Source organism: Anoplopoma fimbria, chromosome 19 (assembly GCF_027596085.1).
Source record: "Anoplopoma fimbria isolate UVic2021 breed Golden Eagle Sablefish chromosome 19, Afim_UVic_2022, whole genome shotgun sequence".
Taxonomy (NCBI): domain Eukaryota; kingdom Metazoa; phylum Chordata; class Actinopteri; order Perciformes; family Anoplopomatidae; genus Anoplopoma; species Anoplopoma fimbria.
In genome coordinates, this window is record NC_072467.1 from 8,219,083 (window position 1) to 8,237,069 (window position 17,987).

General features: G+C 41.5%; 2 protein-coding genes across 3 annotated transcripts; both read right to left on the reverse strand.

The window, feature by feature from the left end:
• Positions 1-128: 128 nt before the first annotated feature.
• On the reverse strand, positions 129-8,779 carry agbl2 (AGBL carboxypeptidase 2). Its single transcript, XM_054620679.1, is given in 22 exon segments — positions 129-560; positions 781-922; positions 1,080-1,300; positions 1,402-1,432; positions 1,558-1,799; positions 2,105-2,208; positions 2,311-2,416; positions 2,501-2,595; positions 2,759-2,837; positions 2,963-3,075; positions 3,259-3,359; positions 3,433-3,559; positions 3,776-3,935; positions 4,640-4,782; positions 4,997-5,398; positions 5,736-5,988; positions 6,124-6,271; positions 6,672-6,779; positions 7,014-7,187; positions 7,648-7,777; positions 8,444-8,550; positions 8,693-8,779. Coding segments are annotated over 21 exon segments (3,099 nt in total). The 5' UTR covers positions 8,450-8,550; positions 8,693-8,779; the 3' UTR covers positions 129-346.
• Positions 8,780-9,123: 344 nt separating this feature from the next.
• fnbp4 (formin binding protein 4) lies at positions 9,124-17,743 on the reverse strand. Of its 2 annotated transcripts, none has more exons than XM_054619602.1 (17): positions 17,655-17,743; positions 17,008-17,085; positions 16,489-16,607; positions 15,519-15,690; positions 14,909-15,056; positions 14,661-14,763; positions 14,210-14,554; positions 13,642-13,834; positions 13,398-13,537; positions 13,207-13,311; positions 12,756-12,889; positions 11,594-11,763; positions 11,101-11,402; positions 10,856-10,973; positions 10,508-10,710; positions 9,774-9,931; positions 9,124-9,639 (listed from the first exon to the last, which is right to left on the reverse strand). In XM_054619602.1, exons 1-17 carry the CDS (start codon positions 17,656-17,658, stop codon positions 9,549-9,551), a joined length of 2,583 nt encoding a protein of 860 aa, XP_054475577.1. In that variant the 5' UTR covers positions 17,659-17,743; the 3' UTR covers positions 9,124-9,548. The 2 variants fall into 2 exon arrangements, with proteins under 2 accessions (XP_054475577.1, XP_054475578.1); XM_054619603.1 differs by having other exon boundaries at positions 17,547-17,676.
• Between the last annotated feature and the right edge of the window lie 244 nt (positions 17,744-17,987).

Here is a 17,987-nt window from a genome sequence, read left to right on the forward strand (position 1 = left end):
CATTGCTGTAAATATTGTGCAAAAATATCAGTTTGATCAAAACTGAAAAGGGACTTGTGATTTAACATCAAACAAAGATTGTCATTTAAATTGTAATTTCTTAGACTATTTCAAAAGGGTTTCCCTACGACACAAGTTTGACCTGCATCTCGATATCTGTGTGAATGAGGTAATAAACAAAAGTAATTTGATCCCTGCATATCTGTTGTTCAACACAACTGTTGAATCATCAAAAAATCAAAGTCCTCTTGATCCATCAGAGGACGCTCCGATCACTGGCCAGAGAATAGATAGAATAATCTCATCTCATCTCTATCATGTGTTCCCAGATTATAAATATCGTGCCCTACAGTGGGGCAGACTGTGATGATCTCGTGACCACTGCTGTACTTATTTGTCTTTCTCTTCCAGAGTAATGGTGCCTGATGTCTTTAGCCTGAAGCCTACCCAGGGTGTGCCTCCGTGGATGAGGAAGTTCCATCTTGATGAGGCCTGAGGGCATCAACACTGGGGATAAAACACTTCGGTGCCTTTTGTCCTCCAAAGTCTCTTTGCATAGTCTGCGGAAATTGAAAAATGATTGGAAGCACAGAAAACATCTGAAAGCCTGTAAACATTTGTAAAAAATACATAATGCTTTTCTTATAATCATTTCACATAAATAAGGTATTATTTCCCAAACGTTGAACTGCAATAGCAACATGAGCATTTAACAGGGGGAGATAATGACTGACAGACAGACAAATAGAGAGTGCATAAAAGGATTAAAAGGGAATTTACCTTTTCCCTCTCAGGTCTGTGCCCCTCAGAGCAGGCACAAATATTTTTTTGCGTGACTCAGTTTCTCTCTGGGGGATGTCAGGAGTGAGATCTCTCTGGTTCTGCTCTCCAAAAGGCATACATCTCAACAGCGACAAACCCACTGAATAGACGACAAGATCAGATACTAAAGAGGAGGAGGTGGGAATAGCTAAAAGTGATTAAAAAAACCTCTCATGCAATTTTATTACCACAAAAAAATGTTTTCATAGTGATCGTTTCAGTTTCATATATCAGTACAATATGTGCTCATATAAAACCTTCTGAGGGATTTTCGTCCTGTTCCTCATCCTGCCGTTTGGTCTTGGTTATGTCTGCGTGTGAGATGGAGGAATCCTCAGGCACAAAGAAACCCTTTGAGACCCGTAAAGAGTTTCTGTCTCTAAAAATATGAGCGTTGAAGTTGTCAGTGGAGAAACTTGACAGCAAGCGCTTTGGAACAATCTCTGGAACCATCTTCAAGTACACGGACGAGGGAGACCTGACAAAGAAGAGACATAGCTCTTAATAAATCTGAATGTGTCTCAACATATGGTTACCTACTGTCGATTGATGAGGATACATTGTCTCTGTGAGTCCTACCTGTGTGGCGCTGTAAAGGAAGATGGCAGCCCTGGAAGAGAAAGACGAGTTTTACTACAAATGAGCTACAATTTGTTGCAGGCTTGAATTGACTAAGAGATGAAGATACTTTAAAAAATTCAGATCCATCTTGAACATCTGTGCATGCGGACAAACCTCTGTAGACTTTATAGGAGGCGAGGGATTGTCGGGTGCAGCGATGCGGTTGCTGGTGTGAATGTATAAAATTGGGTGAAGGTGGAAGCAAAGCACTCAGGTGCAGCAGATGGGAGGAGCATCTCCACTGTCCTGTATACATCCCCAAGTCATCTGTGAAAGCAAGCCGAGCATAATGCATTGATGGTTCAAAATACTTCTGCCTTTACCTGAAGGAGACTTTCTATGCATTGGACAATGAAATGCTTAAAACATACTTCATGAGTCTCTGCCAAAATTGCCTTCATATTTGGAAGTCAAGAGGCAACATGAATAACCATAACATACATAGAAAATATGGCACTAAATTGACAGTAGTAGTGAATTAGACACTGAGCGTTTGAGAAAGGCTGAGCCTCCAAAATAAATGTTACCTGATGTGTTGAGATGAGGACATGCTGTTGCCCTGTATGCAGCTTTCATTTTTCCGTCATTCTAAAACACAGAATACAGCCCATTGAAAATAGCAAAAAGGCGAAGTCAAGATTGCAGATCAATCTGGGTCATCTTTACCTTGACAGGCTCGCAGCCCTGCCACAGAGTCACCTGACTGACCTCCCCAGGGTGAGTGGTGGGAGGAGGGATCAAAGCTTTTCTTATCAGGCCGTTTGCCTTCACAAAGAAGGAAATATTGAAAGGGACAAAGCAGCATCTTCTCCCCTCCCTGTGTGGCTGGCTTTGTCTCCTAAACATATTCACTCACACTGTTCTTACCTGCCATTTCTTCCTGTATATTCCAACAGGCTTCTCTTGGACCATCTCTTTAACTGTGTCCTCAGGGGGCAGCTTGGACTCCTGCAAGGACCGTTCACTAATTAGTCTTGTGTAAAGTCAGTAACAGGAAAACAGACAAGGTTGTGCACTAATTAATGGGTCATTTAGTCTCTTATAATATATTTTATGCTGCTTTGGCTGTGTGTCATTCACTCTCTCTGGCCGCAGCCTGTTCCTCTCTTTACGACTCCTCAAGCGTTTCTTTTTCTTCTTTACTGGGGTTTGCTGTTGAGGAGAGAACGGGACTAGGGTAAGCTGATAAAAGAGAAGACATGATTTAAAACAGATTTTCACAGAGGGATCCAAGTGTGATGTTAACCTTCAGAGGACAATAAAGCAGTCGTGTAAAAACACTATTCCATTGGGGAGCAGATTTATGTCAGCGTACCTCAGGATGAACATTTTGAGGTTGGTTCATTAAATGAACTGGGAGTCCGTCAGAATCTGAACTATTTGAACCACTTGTGCTGTGAAAGAAAACAAGAAATATTCACATACAAACTGAATAAGAGCACATTTTATACATTTACTATATTGCCCAAGTCTGGTTTGCATGTGTGTTTAAGATAATAGTAATAAATAACTAAATCACCTGGTTTCCAGGTCAGACACCGAGAAGTTGAAGTCCGTGCCCAAATCTTTGCCCAGCCTCTCTCTGACCTCCTTTGTCAATAAAGCTGTCAGCTCTGTCAGACAGTAAGTGGTCTAAAAAGAAAAGCACAGAGGAAGCATTAACACACACTCACACACACAAACAATGTTACCATCTAAAAACCAAAAGTAAATATTTTAAAACCAGTATCAGGGTATATTTTGAGGCATACAATAGTGCCTTTCTTCAATGAAAGGATTTCTATATAACTTGTATTATGCTTCTTTATCTCTCACCTTTGTAGGATCTGGGTCACAGTAGTCCAGCAGGGTGTCACAGAAGCAAAAACCAAGGGACTTCAGATCTCGAGTCGTAAAATGTGTTCCTCTTCTGTCGCCTAACATTTAAACACGTGATCTTAACACCAGAGACATGGGAGCATACAAACATTTGGAAAAGTCAAAACTCACCCAGGGTGGAGCCTCCAAAGGTGGCCTCCATTGTGTAGCTGTTCTTGATGCCAAGTCTCCACATGGCGATTCGTCCTGTCCCCTCTTTGGTCTTTTGCACCCGAAACTTACAACTCTTAAATGAGAACTAGTGCAGAGGGATTTAGATGATGGAGTTGAAATGTTAAGTATGCACAAATGAATACGAATAAATATACAATATGAAGTGTTTCACATATTGTTAAGAGTGGTGCTGTGTGACAGATTGGTGACTGCTGAATAAGCATGGTGTAGTGACGTAAATAGAAGCACTATCTTACTCCAAATATAGTTTGAAAGAGTTTTTCAAAAGCAGTGTCTTTACCTTATTACTGGCATTCTTGCTCATCATTAGTGGAAAGACTCTCTCGTGAAGCTTCAGCGAAGCATCACCTCGATTGTTACAACCGTACATGAAGACATTGTTTTTACGGTTGTGGCCATGAAAGTCACAGTAAATAACTACCTCCGTCTCAGCCATCAGCCTGGGGACAAAAAATATCATTACAGGGCCAGAATAGATTTATGATTCTCAAGTTCTACAAATCTCAACATAAGCTTTGTATACATTGTATGAATCAAAGAGCCCGGTACAATCGTCAGCTGACATCTGTTGCATCTCTGCCTCTCTTTTTCATCTCTCCTTACTGTCTCTCTCTCTACCGACAACTATGTAATGAAAGCAGAAATGCTAAAAAAGAAGTTACAAAGGAATCAAATTGACTTTCTGCCAAGTGATGGCATCATAATAATCTTTCTGGCATCCATCCATTCATCCATCCATTTCTTAACCTGTTTATACTACTTTACCATTTGATCTGAAGGAAATGGGCCTTTTTGCACAGATAAAGTCCAGTGAAAGTGCAATTAAGCAATTCAACAGCTGGACTGCTTTCTGCCTTCAAGTTAGGGAGTAAATGTTAACTAAATAACACAATCTGTTTTCATTGCAAGAAGACTTGCATGCAATTGGTTTTATTTGAGTCTGTTTGTTTATTTTATTCTAAAATGTTCAGTCAGGATCCAGTCTGCCAGAAACTAAATTCTAAACATCACAAGTGGCAGAACTGATTATTTTGTATTCTATGTATGCTTAATATAAATAGAATGGGGGGGCTAAGGCAGATGTACCGGTAATACAAGTTATTTGATGTAGTAAGTGTTCGTTTATGTATGTGTGCTGTACTACCTTTCCACCATGTTTCGGGTGTGCCACACACAGGGGAAGGAATCCCTGAGCAATGTTTTGTAATTCCTGTTGAGATCCCTGCCTGCCAGAGAGCAGCGGTAATTGCCCACTATGACACCATCTGGGTTCAGCATAGGCACCACCTGCAGGCCCATAAATCCAAATGAGACAGAATAAAAAAAGTGTTTGATCTCAGTACATAGGATTACAAGATATCATAAAGGGCAACACAACCTCATCATTTTACTAATTTAGCATTAACTTTTAACTGTTCAGACATATCACAAATAACTGTAATATTGAAATACTGATCATGATAATAAGACAGATGTGAGACTCGAAGCTCAAATCCCTCACCTTAAATACAAAAGTGTCCCTCAGTAGCTGAGCATCTTCTGAGTCCCCGAGCAGGAAGTCCAGGAACCCCTCCATCATCCAGGATCCATTGGTTTCTCCAGGGTGCACTCGGGCCGTCACCACCACAGCCTTTTTGGTCCTCCCCTCCACCCTGCTGACCCCCCGGGAAGTTATCGTCATAACATACACGGCGTTCCCAGCAAGGCTGTGGCACAGCACCCGCAGCGTACAGTAGGACGCAACTGCTGAGTTGGAAGAAATGCGCCTAAGGTAGCGCTGCAGGTGGGAATAGGTGTAGGGGTAGCAGTGGGCCAGGTAGCAGGTGTCTGAGTCATGAGGGAACTGGAGAGTCCACGTGAGTGAGTACAAGGCGATTGTGTCGCTGTTGTTGTCCTTTGTGTTCTAAACAGAGACAGAGACAGAAATAATGTTTTTTTATATTTTTGTTCATTTGATTTTGAATTCAGTTGATTCCTCTCAGTTCCCTTTGCTCACGGCTAGAAGCATTCACAAACTGGTTTTCCTTTTCCTGAAATACCATGCAGTGAAAATACAACTATTTAATAAGACATGATTCAAATGATGACCTATTTAAAACAAGTTGAAAATCTAGTTAATTCTTACTCACAGAAATTTAAAATGACAGCTGCTGGAAAAGAACCAAAATGGGCTAGTCGATTGACACAAGCCAGTCGAGACCCATTTTTTAATTTTCCAGTATGTCAGAAAGTTCACCCACCTGATTGCAGTTGCGGTAGTATCTGATATTGGAGCCGGTGCGTTGCCATCCAACACCTTTCTCGTTGGCCCTCTCAGAGTAGAGCAGTGGTCTCATACCATGAGAATACAGGCTGCTACCCTTCATCAAGTTGATGATAGTGAAGCGGTAGGTCACTCCAGCCTTCATGTTCCTGACCCTGAAATAAAACCACTGCGTGTGCTTTCTGGTGTACATGTCGGTGCGCAGGGTGAGCTCATAGTCATAGACACCCCTGAACAGGGAGGAAATATGGGGAGAGAAAGAGAGTAACTTAACCTAAAGCCACAGTAAGAACTAACAGAAATAAAATGTACACAAATGGATGAAAAGCTGCAACTAATCATTAGACTAGGCGGCAGAGACTCACACTTGCACCGCCTTATGAAGGTTCCCACTCTCAAAGCGTGACTCAAACTCAAGGGTGAAGTCTGTCTGGTTTTCATAAAAAGTGCTGTTCTTAATGGGCCCCCTGCATCCTCCAACACGGGAGCAGGTGAAATAGGGACGCTTAGTGGCTTAAAGGAGTGAGAACAACATGAAAAAAGTGAATATCAAAAGCCTAATTTGTTAAAGCTTTCAGTAAACATGGACTTGCATTTATTTTAGGAGCAGTGGCAGGGTATATCATGTTTATCTAGAAAATTACTTATTGTTAATATCTAGGATGACACTGCTGAAGGAGGACACTTAAACTACCTCATGGCCCAAATATGACCAAAATTCCTGATATTGCATATTTTACAGTAAGCTAGGCTTGTAAATTGTTATATAGCACCTAAATTGTAACATCAATATGAAATACAAATCTTGAAATATTATCTCATGTTCAGAAGAATTTGTCAACAACCCTGTGATGATATATTGCAGCGACTTGGTGGTACAACAACAAAAAATGCCTTTGGTGTAATATGTTACCATGGTCAATGCAGAATACCACTTTCCCCTTCTCCTCTCCTGCTGGCATGGGTGTCCTCTCATATCCCGTGTGCTGGTAGAAAGGCTCTGGCTCTGGGGGTTCCCACTCTACAACACATACTCTCTTGGTGTCATTACGTGTCAACAGTAACAGCATATTGGCATGCCAGATTTAACACAGTTTAATTCTTTGATATTGTGTTGTTTACTTAAGACTGAAGCACCTGATCCCAAATTTGACTCATTGCCTACTCTTGAGCTGATTAACATCATTAATAAATCTTTGTGCATATCAGTAACATACCTAATAACATGATGGTTTCAATAAAAAAAATGTATTACCTGTGTGATGGATGATGTCACTGATGACCTCACACTCTATGGGCCAACGCGGGCAGGATATAGATGGGAAGTTAACCAGGTCCAGCGGAGCCCTTAGACTCAAAATAGGTCGGCCACCTTCAAAGTCTATGAGCAGCTGCCTGGTCCGCAGAGTCTGACTTAGGTTGATAGATACTAAGTGGAGAAATGAATCCTACCTTCAGTAACTGGTCTTTCATACTCCTGATCTTCCAATGGTGCCCTATACATTTTTCATCAGGTATGGCACCTTACCTCAACATGACTAAACAAGCTTGCTCATTTAAGAAGGGATTATGCTGCACGATTGCTTTAATTATCTCATTCAAAAAAGATCTTGATTAATATATAATGACGAAGCATTAGAGGGGAGATGCCATAAATAAAAGTGTTGACCTTGTCTCTTTCAAAACAGGAAAAACCCAAGCCTTTACATTAGTCAACAGTAGGATTCTCACTCCACATCAAACATGAGACAGTGGTGTCAGATTTGGTTGAACAGAAACAAGTCGACTCTTTGCTGTGAAGTTACATTAACAATTTCAATTCACATTTCAGCAAGTAAGGCGATACAGTAGGCTACACATGTTATCCAAATGCAGTGAAAACAGCTTACACTGCCTCCTTCCAGCTAATTCCTCCTCTACTTCCTCTGTGTTGGAGTCATTGCTGTCCGATTTGTCCAACTGGTGGGTATTCCACCAATTCCTGATAGCAGAGACAGCCATGGTTGGTGTTTTCTCTGCCTGGTTGGAAACATTTAAGTCATCAATGTTGTATTCCTAATAAACAATCTGAGTCAAAAGTCTAGTGGCTTGGCCCTTGTATCAAACCAAGCTAGAAATAAGGATACTGCAAAATGAATTATGTTATAATGAACCAAAATATATAATATTTTATTAAGGTCTTGTTCTCACAGATTATCAGCTATAACAAATGTGTCTTCTTACAAATGATATTTAGCTGATAAATGTATTAAGATATGCAGGCATGTCCATCCTATGGTATGAAACCTCTGTAGGAGGATGCAAATGTGGCATACCACAAACCAGTGATCAAACAAACCAATGACGAACGTATACATTTTTAACCTGACATTGGCCAATGATGACATGTATTTATATCTCAAGTTCTGTCACTAAACATCTGATGAAAAAAAATCCCAGGATATGACAACTTCGGCCCAAAGATGGTGTATTCTGAGTGCATTGGCAGAGAAGATGTGCAGGCATGTCCATCCTATGGTATGAAACCTCTATAGGAGGATGCAAATATGTTGATGCTACATTAACATTATTTATGTGGCATACTACAAACCAGTGATCAAACAAACCAATGACATTTTTAACCTGACATTGGCCAATGCAGAGAAGGAAACTCACATGTGAGCTGTTGAAGGTGTAATTACTCACAGGCATCTTTGGCTGTCTTTCAGGTTAAACTCCTAGTTAGCCATCTCGAACAGCAGTAACGTTGATGGTTACCATGTCGGCCTCCAGCACCAGGTTTCGTAGTATTTCTGCATGAATTCATCAGGTTGAATCCAGATAAATCACCTTTTGAGGGGCCTTATCGCCATTAACACATTGATGAATCATGACAATTCTCTTTAGCTCAACGACATTGTTTTACATATCTATGAATGTCTGACAGACACTTACCTCGCTCATATTTCATGGGCACCGCTCAAACTCTTTGATAAACACCAGAGAGATAAGCTAACTTGGCGGCTACTAGGAGTGGAAGACTTTCCCAAAGTACACGATGTTGCCAGGCAACCGGTCGTCTCAACAACACCGCCGTTGCCATGGAGATGACTTACCATTGAGGCGACTAGATAGCTCCTCCCATCCATTCTAGCTCCAACACTGAAGAAGTTCCAACGTGAAGGACATGCCTCGTAAACCCCGTATATCAGTGTAACTAGTGCATTAATGTTCTCTATGGACGATTTGTTGTGAGAAATTATAGGAAAATATATAATTATGTAAGTGCAGTACTACTGCTTCTTGTGACTTTAAAATACAATCAAAAGTGAATAGTCTATTTAAGCCATAATAAAAATACATAACATATAAATGACCAAAGAAAATGGAAAAACAGTTTAATAACTTTTTACAAAATGTACAAGTTCAGTGACCCTCCCTCCCCTTCCAAAAACATGGTTGATCCCATTTTACATTATATGGACACAGTTGTAAAAATTCTCAATAAAATAGACAATCCCTCTAAACAAACTGCAGTCAAGTTCTACAAAATGGTGGATGAACCCAAGACTTTTGGCACATTTACAATAGAGGCTACAAAAACAAGAAAAGGACATTCAAACCCCTCTGGTGAATTGCCTGCCATGTAAGGACCTCAAATGTATCCATTGTTGACAAGTAAAATGGTAAAGAAAGTCCATAGATCATAAAAAAAAAAGAAAACTTTAATCTTGGGTAGGATGACCTTATAGTAATGCTTGTAGCAGAGTAAAAAAAAGTTGACTGGGGAATGTATGACCCAGGTTGAATGTTACGTCTTATTCGTTGTCTTCCGTTTCTTCAGTCGGTCCCGCCAGTTATCGGGCAAGGTCTCAAAATTGGCATTCTTTGAAGCTTTTCCTCTGTAGAATTAAAAACAGTTAATGATGGAAAAATATCAGAAGAAACGCAAAGAACTCAATGGAACAGTGTAGCTACATCCCGATACAATCATCATAACCCTTAATATTGTTACTCTATTCAAACATAAACCTACGTCATGAGCTGCTGTTGCCTCCAGTCCTCTATACTCTTCTTGTTAAGCTGATCTCTGTCCTCGTCACTGGAGCTGCTTTTCTCTTCTTCGTCCAACTCCTTCTGGATGCTCTGCCACTTCTTCACCAGGGATGGCATTTTGATCTTACTCTTCTTTGACTATGGAGACATACGAGGAGAAAAATTACATTGCAGGTTCTCTTTATGTGATATTTTAGCATTGGATTAAAAGATGGCGTGACAAAAATGGCCTTGGAAAACATCTAAGCAAAAGAAAAATCAACCCATAAGTTTTTACAATAGAAAAAAAGACAAGTAATACTGGACAACATTGTCTTGAGTTAGGGCAACAGCTGTATAGTAACTTTATTCGACTGTGTCCAAAGTGATTTCTATAGGGCAGAATATTTTGAGGATTATGTCAAATGGGGTGTACCAAGCTGTAAACAAGCTGTCTGATAACAAAGCAAAGTGGTTTAGATATTATTTCTGCTGAACATTGTAAATATGCCAGTAGGAGTATAGCTTACCGTCTCCTATTTACTGCCTTATTTTACTGCCTTCATGAGTCCTTACTTACTAGCAGACTCCATGTTGTCTGATCTGTTTGTCTGATTTTTTTTCTAACTCATCTAAATTAAAATAATCCTTTATTTGTCCCGCAGCGGGGACATTTGCAAAATTTCTACTGCCATCCTTTGACAATTAATGCAGACTTTTAACTCCAATACTGACCTTATCCTTTTTCACTTTCTTGGTCTTGTCCGTGGGCAGAACTTTGGCTCCAGGAGGTTCAAAGGGAGGCTCGGATGGTGGCAGTGGTGGCTGAGGAGGTACCGCCGGGACAGGTGGAACAGGTGGGACAGGAGGTTCGCAAGGGACCAAGGGAGCAGGGACAGCTGGCACTCCCCAGTAGGCAGTTGCAGACATTAGAGGAGCTGCACAAACAGAAAACTTTGTTTAAAAACAGGGCTCTAGTCTTGTTTCAGGGGATGTATTATAATTCTGTTCAGACAGGTAGGCATATTGGGAAAAATGCCCAGTACATTATTTTACAGCAGATGTGTTGTGATCTGATTTTACCTGCACTAAAAGCAGGCTGAGTGTAGAGAATGGGACTACTTCCAATAGTTATGGATTTATTCAGCTGGCTGGCTTTACGTTTCTGACCCTTCCCCAAGGGTCCCGACGACTCCACAATCTGTGTGACAAATCAAAATAAAAAAAGTTAAAAGCAGATGTCCTCTTTTGTTCTCATTATAAACACATAGCATTATCATGTACAATATTTACTGGAGTTCCCTAAATTAACTTTACTACTCCCATACCTTCACACTAGCAGTGCCTGGAGGTAAAGGAGGCCTCCCAGAGCCATCTTCCTCCGTTCCAGGAGCAGGAGGCTCACCGTCGTTATCATCATCCATTTCCATTTCTACCTCCATAATCTCCCCATCGCTGTCAGGAGGAGGAGGAGGTGGAGGTGGTGAGCCTGGGGGGAGAGGCGGAGGCGGGGGGTTGTTGGAAGGTGGAGGTGGGCTGTCAGGAAGGGGAGGTTGAGGTGGGGACCAGAGAGATGGTGCACCGGGCTGAGGAGGTGCTGGTGGTGGGGCGGGGGTAAAAGTTAAAGATCCTGTTAAAAAAAAGAAAAAAAATGATATACATGGGGTGAAGCCTGGATAGCATTGACACATAGCATGCACTTAAAACAGCAAAGCAAAAATTATTTATCCAGGCAAATGTTCTATATAGGAAAAACACAGAGAAAGATTAATACACTCCTTTTCTAAGTCTAAGGAGCAGCAACAGCAGGATAAGACTGACCTGTGAGCCCACCAGCAGATGCAGACAGTGTTTTGGCATCTCCTTGACTGGAAGTCTGTGTCTGGGTACCTTGGCCGCCTTTCGGGTCCTCCTCCTTGTCCTCCTCTTTTGGAAAATCCCACTGGGAGGCACTGGTCCGGTCGTTGACATAGAAATACCGCCTGTGCTCTCTAAAGAGTGGGACAACAGAGATAGAAGGCAAGAGTCTCAACGAGTGTCCTAGCAACTGGATGAGTGGTAGGATACCCTGGGACAGTGGGGCAAGGGAGTGGACATAATGGCCACAGTAGGGGGCAGGAGTGTTGGTATGGACAGCGACTTTAGCTGTCCAAACGAAGGGCCCAATTAGAGTGTGGTTATGGATGTGGATAGGGAACCCACCTTGCTCTCAAAAACAAAGAAAGCAAAACAAATCATCTCTAGGTCCTGAAAGGAGCATTCAGCAGCTCACACCATGGTTGTCACATTTGTTCCGTTTTTAGACAACCATTCCCTCCCAGACACAGGATGACGCCAGGGAGGAAACACCATCATAATCATCAACAAGCATTGGTCAGAAAATAACAAGCACACACACTCAAATCATTTTACATCAGAAAGAAGAAAATGAAAACAGGAAGACATATGAAATAGAGTAGGTCTGACCTGCTGGGTTCCCGTCATTGCTCCATCTTCACCTTTTATTTGATGCGTGACACTCCTCGCTTCCAGGGCATCACTCTGTCTGCATTGCATTCTGGGTGGTGTAGTCCTGTAAAGTGCAAAACTCTCCCACGCAAACCAACCTTCCTACCATACCCCCCTCCCAAATTTTCCACTGACTGGACCCATAATCAGTCTACAAATGCCCTGACAACAAAGGGCCTTAGAGTCTGTTATGGGGACAGGGAGGTTTCGGTGGCAGGAATATTTGACAGGAAGCAGGCTGGCCCAGAGTGGAGGCTCCCTTATCAGTATGTGCAAGGCAGAGTGCCAGGATTGCATCACAGAAACCAGCTGTCTGTTTCTGGCAAGTATTCTGATCCTCACAGACAGGTTAAGCTTCTCCCCAAGTCATGTAACAAAGTCTGCAACCTCGGCACTGAGAACGGTGTAGTCACACGGTACGTTTTTTGGGGGGGGACGAGGGAGTTTAGAGATGTGAAAGGTAAGGAGCGCGTACCTGTCCCAGTGGCAGGACCAGCCTTTAGGAGTGGCGTTAAGTTCGTAATATTTTATGTGTTCGGCAGCTTCCTGAAGCCTGCGACGAAGATAGACCCCATTCAGAGCGCCCTCCCTCCAGTCAGCAATCCGAGTCTGGGGGGAAAAAAGCAAAAGAGAAAGGCATTAGTTATATAAAGCCCAGAAAGTAGAAGTAAAAGGGATATAGAGACATAAAGACAAAAGAGCAAAAGATAGATGTGAAACATGGAAAAGTAATTAAATGAAGTTTCCAAATGACACCTTATGATGGATTATTATGAGAATTTTAAATATTAAGTACTACCACATGGCAGAGTGCAAAATGATATGAAACAAAATTATGCGTTAAATATTTTAGATGTCACACTTGGATTCCTACATCTGGAGGCTAGGATAATATTGCTAAGAAAACTGAATAATTTTCCTCTCACCTCAGTTTGTAACAGAAGAAACTGAAAGTTTGAGATCGCCTTTTTGTTTATCCCCAGGAACTCCATCTTGCTGGTTAACGTGTTAGCCAGTTCTCCAATCTGAAACTACATTATCTTCAGCATTAAAATCATGTCCCAAAAAAGATTGTCACAATTACTATGGTTAGTAACGGTAGCATTGTTTTTTTTACCTTGAGCTCAGGCGTTTCTACTTTAAGCTCCGGTGATTCCGTCTCTTCTTTTACTGGAGGATTTACAACCGATTTCTCCTCTGAATTGTCCGTTTCCTTGTCCTCTCCTTCCTTAACACTCTCTATGACTTTAGAAAGTGCTACAAGACACAAAAGAAAAATGCAATAAGTGGAATATTCATTTTTCAACCACTCCTGTCATGCATGCAAACCTCTAATAGTGCGTGCAATTATTTGGACTCACTCGTCTCTGTGTTATCTTGTAGGTCTGAGCTTATGCTGTTCGAGTCGGGGCTGGGAGCACAGGGGAAGGCAGTCTTCCACCGGTTTTTCTTTAGTAGAACGCCTCGAGAACCAGCGGCTTCTTGGCTTGTCTCAGAACAAGGACTGGAGCCCCCGGCACTGACGTCACCCTCTTCCAGCGCCCGGAGCTCAGCCTAAGAGCCAGATACCATGTTAGAAGAAGGTCACACTGACAACCTTAAATACCACTGCTGTAAACTAAAACCAGAAAAAAAACACTTTCGGGTTGTATGCCTCGGTTAACCAGTCAAGTTACAGTTCATACCATGTCCGCCAAAATGTCATCACTTCCCTATCACTTTGTGTGAAATTGTCATAATTAGTTCATTATGGCCGAACTCGTGTTTTTATGTGAGGTCACAGTGACCTTTGACCTCCTAATTCTAATCAGGTCATTCTTGAGTCAAAGTGGACGTCTGTGCCAAATTCAAAATAATTTCCCTCCAGGCGTTCCTGAGATATCGTGTTAATGAGAATGGGACAAAGCTAACACCCCTCCCCACACCCACCTTTTTCCTCTCCAGGGCCAGTTCCAGCTCCATTGTGTCTTCCTCTGTCTCCTCCTCAGCATCAGAGTTGTCTTCCGACTGCTTCTTGGTGCAAAGATCTTTCTGGACAGTGGGGATGGGGTCGGGGTCCGAAAGAGGGGTAGATGGGGATCCTGCATTGCGAACACCTTCCCCATCAGAATCTAAACTGTTCTCAGGCTCATCCAAGCCTTTAAGCAGTCTTTTTCTCCATTTCTCTTCTGCTTCCTTCACTTCAGAAGGGATCAAAGGACCAAGCAGAGTAGCAGCCACTCCATGGCGCTCCTCTTCTTCACTTGTGAGGCCTACAACACTCTCGATTACCTCCTTTAAACAAAACATGAGGGTGAAATATTAAATCTCAGAATAAATGTATTTAAACACCAAAGAGTCAAATTAATTAACTATTGTGTTGGATTTAAATGAAACTTGCCTTCACTTTGGTCTCCTTCACAGATGGCGGGGCTGCAACAAAAGCAGCATTTTCCTTGGTGTGATAGGCTACATGCGCTGTGCCGTTGCCATTGACACTAGAGCTAGAAAGAAAAATACAAAATACATATATTTCTGTACTAAAGGCAAAACCAAGAAAAGTGAAAGAATTGTACCTGAGCTCAGATAGGTACAGTGACTTCTAAGATGAAGCTGTGAAGATACTGTCTCTCTGTCAGTTCCTCCTACCTGTTGGTATTCTGCCCCAGGCTTCGCATCTGATCAGCTAGATAGTGTGGCAGCTCCCAGGACACTTCATTGGTCTGAGTGTTCCAGTAGTAGTAGCAGCCAGAGTTCTCATCCCACACCTCCTGCCAGTCTCCCATCTCTACATCCACTGCAAAAATAAATCAATCATGAGATGCTTGAAAAAAAAAGGCAGATTTTAGGTGATATATTTCATGCAATCTTTATGTTTCCAAAATAAAACAAGCTTAATCGATGTATAGCAATTTGGAAGGTGGGAACAAAATATCATCAGAATTTTGCTATACTAAACAGTGGCTGATTGCTTTCAATATCAAGGCAGTTCATTTGTCAACCAAATGTGTAACCTAGCCGTATTCATTAGTTGTATTCCAAAGAATAATTGATTTATATCAAATATATAATTATAATATATATTATTATATGAATGGATTGTTTTTCCTTCCAAGTACACCAGCAGCTTTATTTCAAAAGCAAAAAATATATAAATAAATTCTGCTTCATTAGGTTATGAAGACAACTATAATCAATATGATATTGCTCTGTTATGAACATGAACACTTCATCTTAAATACAGGACACAGATAGTTACCTCCAGCAAGTGAGTACTGAGTATTGTACTCAAACTGTGTGCCTTGTTGGTTCTGGTCTGCACTGGCAGCTGGCTGCTGAGTATCAACCTCGGGTCTGGGTGGGGTGGTAGTTGGGACAGAAGGTTGAGCTGCATCATCTGTATTTGGTTGGGTGGTGATTGCATCAATTTCCTGTGGTGGAAAAATGGCAACAGCAATTTATATTTTTTTTTACAAACTATGTTTTCAGAACAACACTCATCTAAACATAAATAATTTGATTTATTAATGAAAAACTAGTCCCAGGTTAGAGGCCTACACCAAATAGATTCTAAATCAGGAAAACCAAAACCTGCAGTATACTTTGTACTCGTTTGCCTATAACCTATAACTAACCTATAACTATCCATGATGGATTTGCTCCGAAGATGTAATTACAATCGCTCCTTTCAGTTCACAACTACATACTGTGCTGTCCAATTGCTCATCTTGAATCCTTACAATGTTCCTTAAAAAAAAAATGCACCAAGTATACTTTTCATTTTTGCATATGCAGCTGTCCTCTCACTTAGTCAAATGATATGATGGATAAAGAAATGAATTAATAATTTATTCTTCGTTCTTTTGGACTTATCTAGGTACACTCCTTAGACTGATATCTAAAACAGAACCGATCCAGGAAAGTACATTTCAGAACTGGTCTGAGGCTGACAAAGGGACATACTAGTTGGTTCATTATGTACCTCAATTACATATATGACTGGGTTAACAGATTGTGTTTCTACTGTTGTGAACAGTACATACATAAATGTTATGTAGTAGCCTGCAGTTTAAACTTTACCACTAATAGGTGTAAGTTAACTTAAGTGTATACATTTGTATTTATTCTGAGGTTATACATCTTTTTAGAAAACACACACACACATAGGCATTGGTTCAGATTCCAGTAACCAAAACAGATGAATAAGATATGCTGCAAATTATACTCACAGCCATGAAATTAGCCAATGTACTGTCGATGTCAGCTGACTTTGCAGTTGAATGCTGAAGAGTGTCTCCAGCATCGTCTTCATCACTATCCTCGTAGGCTCCAAGCAGGGACAAGCCCTCTACAGGTGCAGACAAAACAACATGTTCAGTCAGAGGGTTTGGTTACATTGCTTAAGAAAACACAGACAGCTCCTTGCAAGAAGTACTACCCTGAGCCTTCCTCGTAGCACTTATTGCATTCGTATTAGTTTGTTACACTTATTGTATTCGTATCAGTTTATTGCACTTATTCTATTCGTAGTAGTTTGTTGCACTTATTGTTTTCGTAGTAATTTGCTTCTGCACTGTACTTTTGCTCTGGTTTATGCTTTTAGATGCTTGTTTAAGAAAGGAGATGCACTTATGACTTCTGGTGACTAGTAGTTCTCTTGAATACCTATGTTGAATACACTTATTGTAAGTCGCTTTGGATAAAAGCGTCTGCTAAATGACTGTAATGCATACACACAGTTACTCTACCTGTGGCCTTCACTGCGGGATTCTTCATGTTTGTGAATCTTTCTCTCGTGAATCTGAGTCCATCAGCCTCCTGTTCATCTGCAAAACAATGTCAGCCAAGAGGTTAGCCTGGAGTCTCAACAGCTGCTACAGCAAGCTAACGTTACTCTCCCACACGGACAACGTAATCACACTCCGAGATAAACAAAATAAAGTAATAATTAATGGTAACGTTACTGGTGTTGTGTTAATTACGCATTGGGTGAACTGGCCCTTTAGTCCTTTGTTGTAAGACTACGTTGGCCCGCAAAAACGACTAACGTTAGCTTAGCGCGCTAAACGATAGCTTCTGGTCGATCCATTAGCGCTAGCTTAACGTAATGGAAAAGATATAATACTGCTATAATTTAGCGTAACTGTTAGTTATTTGGGGGGGTTATGTATCTTTGCACGCAATGCATTTAGTAAAGTTAATCGATTTTCAAAAGATGGCCACATTGTTCACACCTGCAGCATTTAGCATTGAGCTAACAAGCCACTGAGGTAACATTCAGAAATACCATCGGATCCTGAGAGCGCTTCTTCTCTCTCTCCGCGGAGCCCTGGAGGCGAAAGCTGGAGGATCGTTCTCCGACCGACCGCTCCTCCTGTGAGGCGACTTTTCTTACCCATCACGGTCTGTCAGTCTCGGGGCCCGTACCCTTCCCTGGCGTCGTAGCTGCTCGGCTCTGCTTCTTCTTCGAGGTGGCACAAAAGACGGCATCGACTTCCGGGTCACGTGGTCATGTTTTGTTCTCGCTAGCGCTGCGTCTGACTGCTAGCTAGCTAGCTAGGCTGCTAACGAGCTTAGACAGCCTCCGAGAAAGTCAGGCAGACATCATCGCCATCCAACCTTTAGAAGCGAATCATATATATTTTTGTTTTTTAGAGTAGGTTGACGTATGGGCCGAACTAGTTGCAACTAAGGTTATCTTAAAAAAAGCGAAAGTAAAACTCAGACC

Coding starts and splice junctions, on each gene's coding strand:
- fnbp4 (XM_054619603.1), bottom strand. CDS start 17,658: ATGGGTAAGAAAAGTCGCCTCACAGGAGGAGCGGTCGGTCGGAGAACG. Junction 14,764..14,908: donor CTGGGGCAGAATACCAACAG/GTAGGAGGAACT, acceptor TTTTCTTTCTAG/CTCTAGTGTCAATGGCAACG. Junction 9,932..10,507: donor AGAAAGTGAAAAAGGATAAG/GTCAGTATTGGA, acceptor ATGTCTCCATAG/TCAAAGAAGAGTAAGATCAA.